Here is an 826-nt window from a genome sequence, read left to right as displayed (position 1 = left end):
CCCCCCCCCCCCCCCCCCCCCCGCCGCTGCTGCTGCTGCAGCGACACAGCCCGCATCACCGAGAGGCCCCCCAAAGAATGCGCCACTACGGCCAAGTGGCATATTTGCTGCCCAGCAGCCGCATACAGCTTTAGCAGCTGCTGCAGACTCCGCAGGATAAACTCCGCCTGCAGCAGCAGCAGCAGCAGCAGAGGGGCGCTTGCAGCAAGAGGCTCAGCCACGTCTTCAGCGGCGGTTCAAACTCACGGACAGGCAGCAGCAACAGCAGCAGCAACAAAGGAGCAACCCGTAGCAGCAAGACACACGCAGCAGCAGCAGAACCAGCAGCAGGAGGACAGTCTGCAGCAGCAGCAGCAACAGAGTCTGCAGCAACAGCGCGACAGCTGCAAGCCCAACGCCGACGCAGCTGCAGCACCACGAGCAGCCGCAGCAGCAGCACCACCACCACCCCCAGCAGCGACAGCAGCAGCAGCGGCACTGCTGCAGCAGCAGCATTCCAGCAGCAGCACTGCAGCAGCAGCAGCAGCACCTGCTGGTCCACGAGGAGGGGGTGGAGGGCCGTGGCTTCTTCGTTGAAGTCAACAGCAAAACTGTGCCAGCGAAGGGGCCCCTGTGTCTGCGGCAGCAGTTGCTGCGGCAGCGGAGCAGCAGCAGCAGGTTGTCTGTACAGTTTGCTGCCGCCCCACAACCCGCTAATTGCTGCTGCTTCCGCCAACGGGAAAAACGAAGTCCAAGAGCCCCTATGGCCGTGCACAAACAGCAACAAATGCACGTCGCACCCTCCTGCTGCTGCTGCCGCTGCTGCTGCTGCTGGGTGGGAGGAGGA

General features: G+C 63.8%; 1 protein-coding gene across 1 annotated transcript in view; it reads right to left on the bottom strand.

The window, feature by feature from the left end:
- ETH_00036195 (uncharacterized protein) overlaps positions 1 to 826 on the bottom strand; it is a gene marked incomplete at both ends in the record, with an annotated part of 3368 nt that overhangs the window by 1501 nt on the left and 1041 nt on the right. The window contains 3 exons of the mRNA XM_013375686.1: positions 4 to 167; positions 530 to 567; positions 780 to 826. Coding sequence (XP_013231140.1) covers positions 4 to 167; positions 530 to 567; positions 780 to 826 — 249 coding nt within the window. The remainder of the gene's footprint in view (positions 1 to 3; positions 168 to 529; positions 568 to 779) is intronic.

The sequence above is a fragment of the Eimeria tenella genome, genomic scaffold, assembly GCF_000499545.2.
Source record: "Eimeria tenella Houghton genomic scaffold, Eth_scaff2979, whole genome shotgun sequence".
NCBI classification, from domain to species: domain Eukaryota; phylum Apicomplexa; class Conoidasida; order Eucoccidiorida; family Eimeriidae; genus Eimeria; species Eimeria tenella.
Note: the sequence above shows the minus strand (reverse complement) of the source record. Positions and strands in the feature narration are given on the sequence as shown.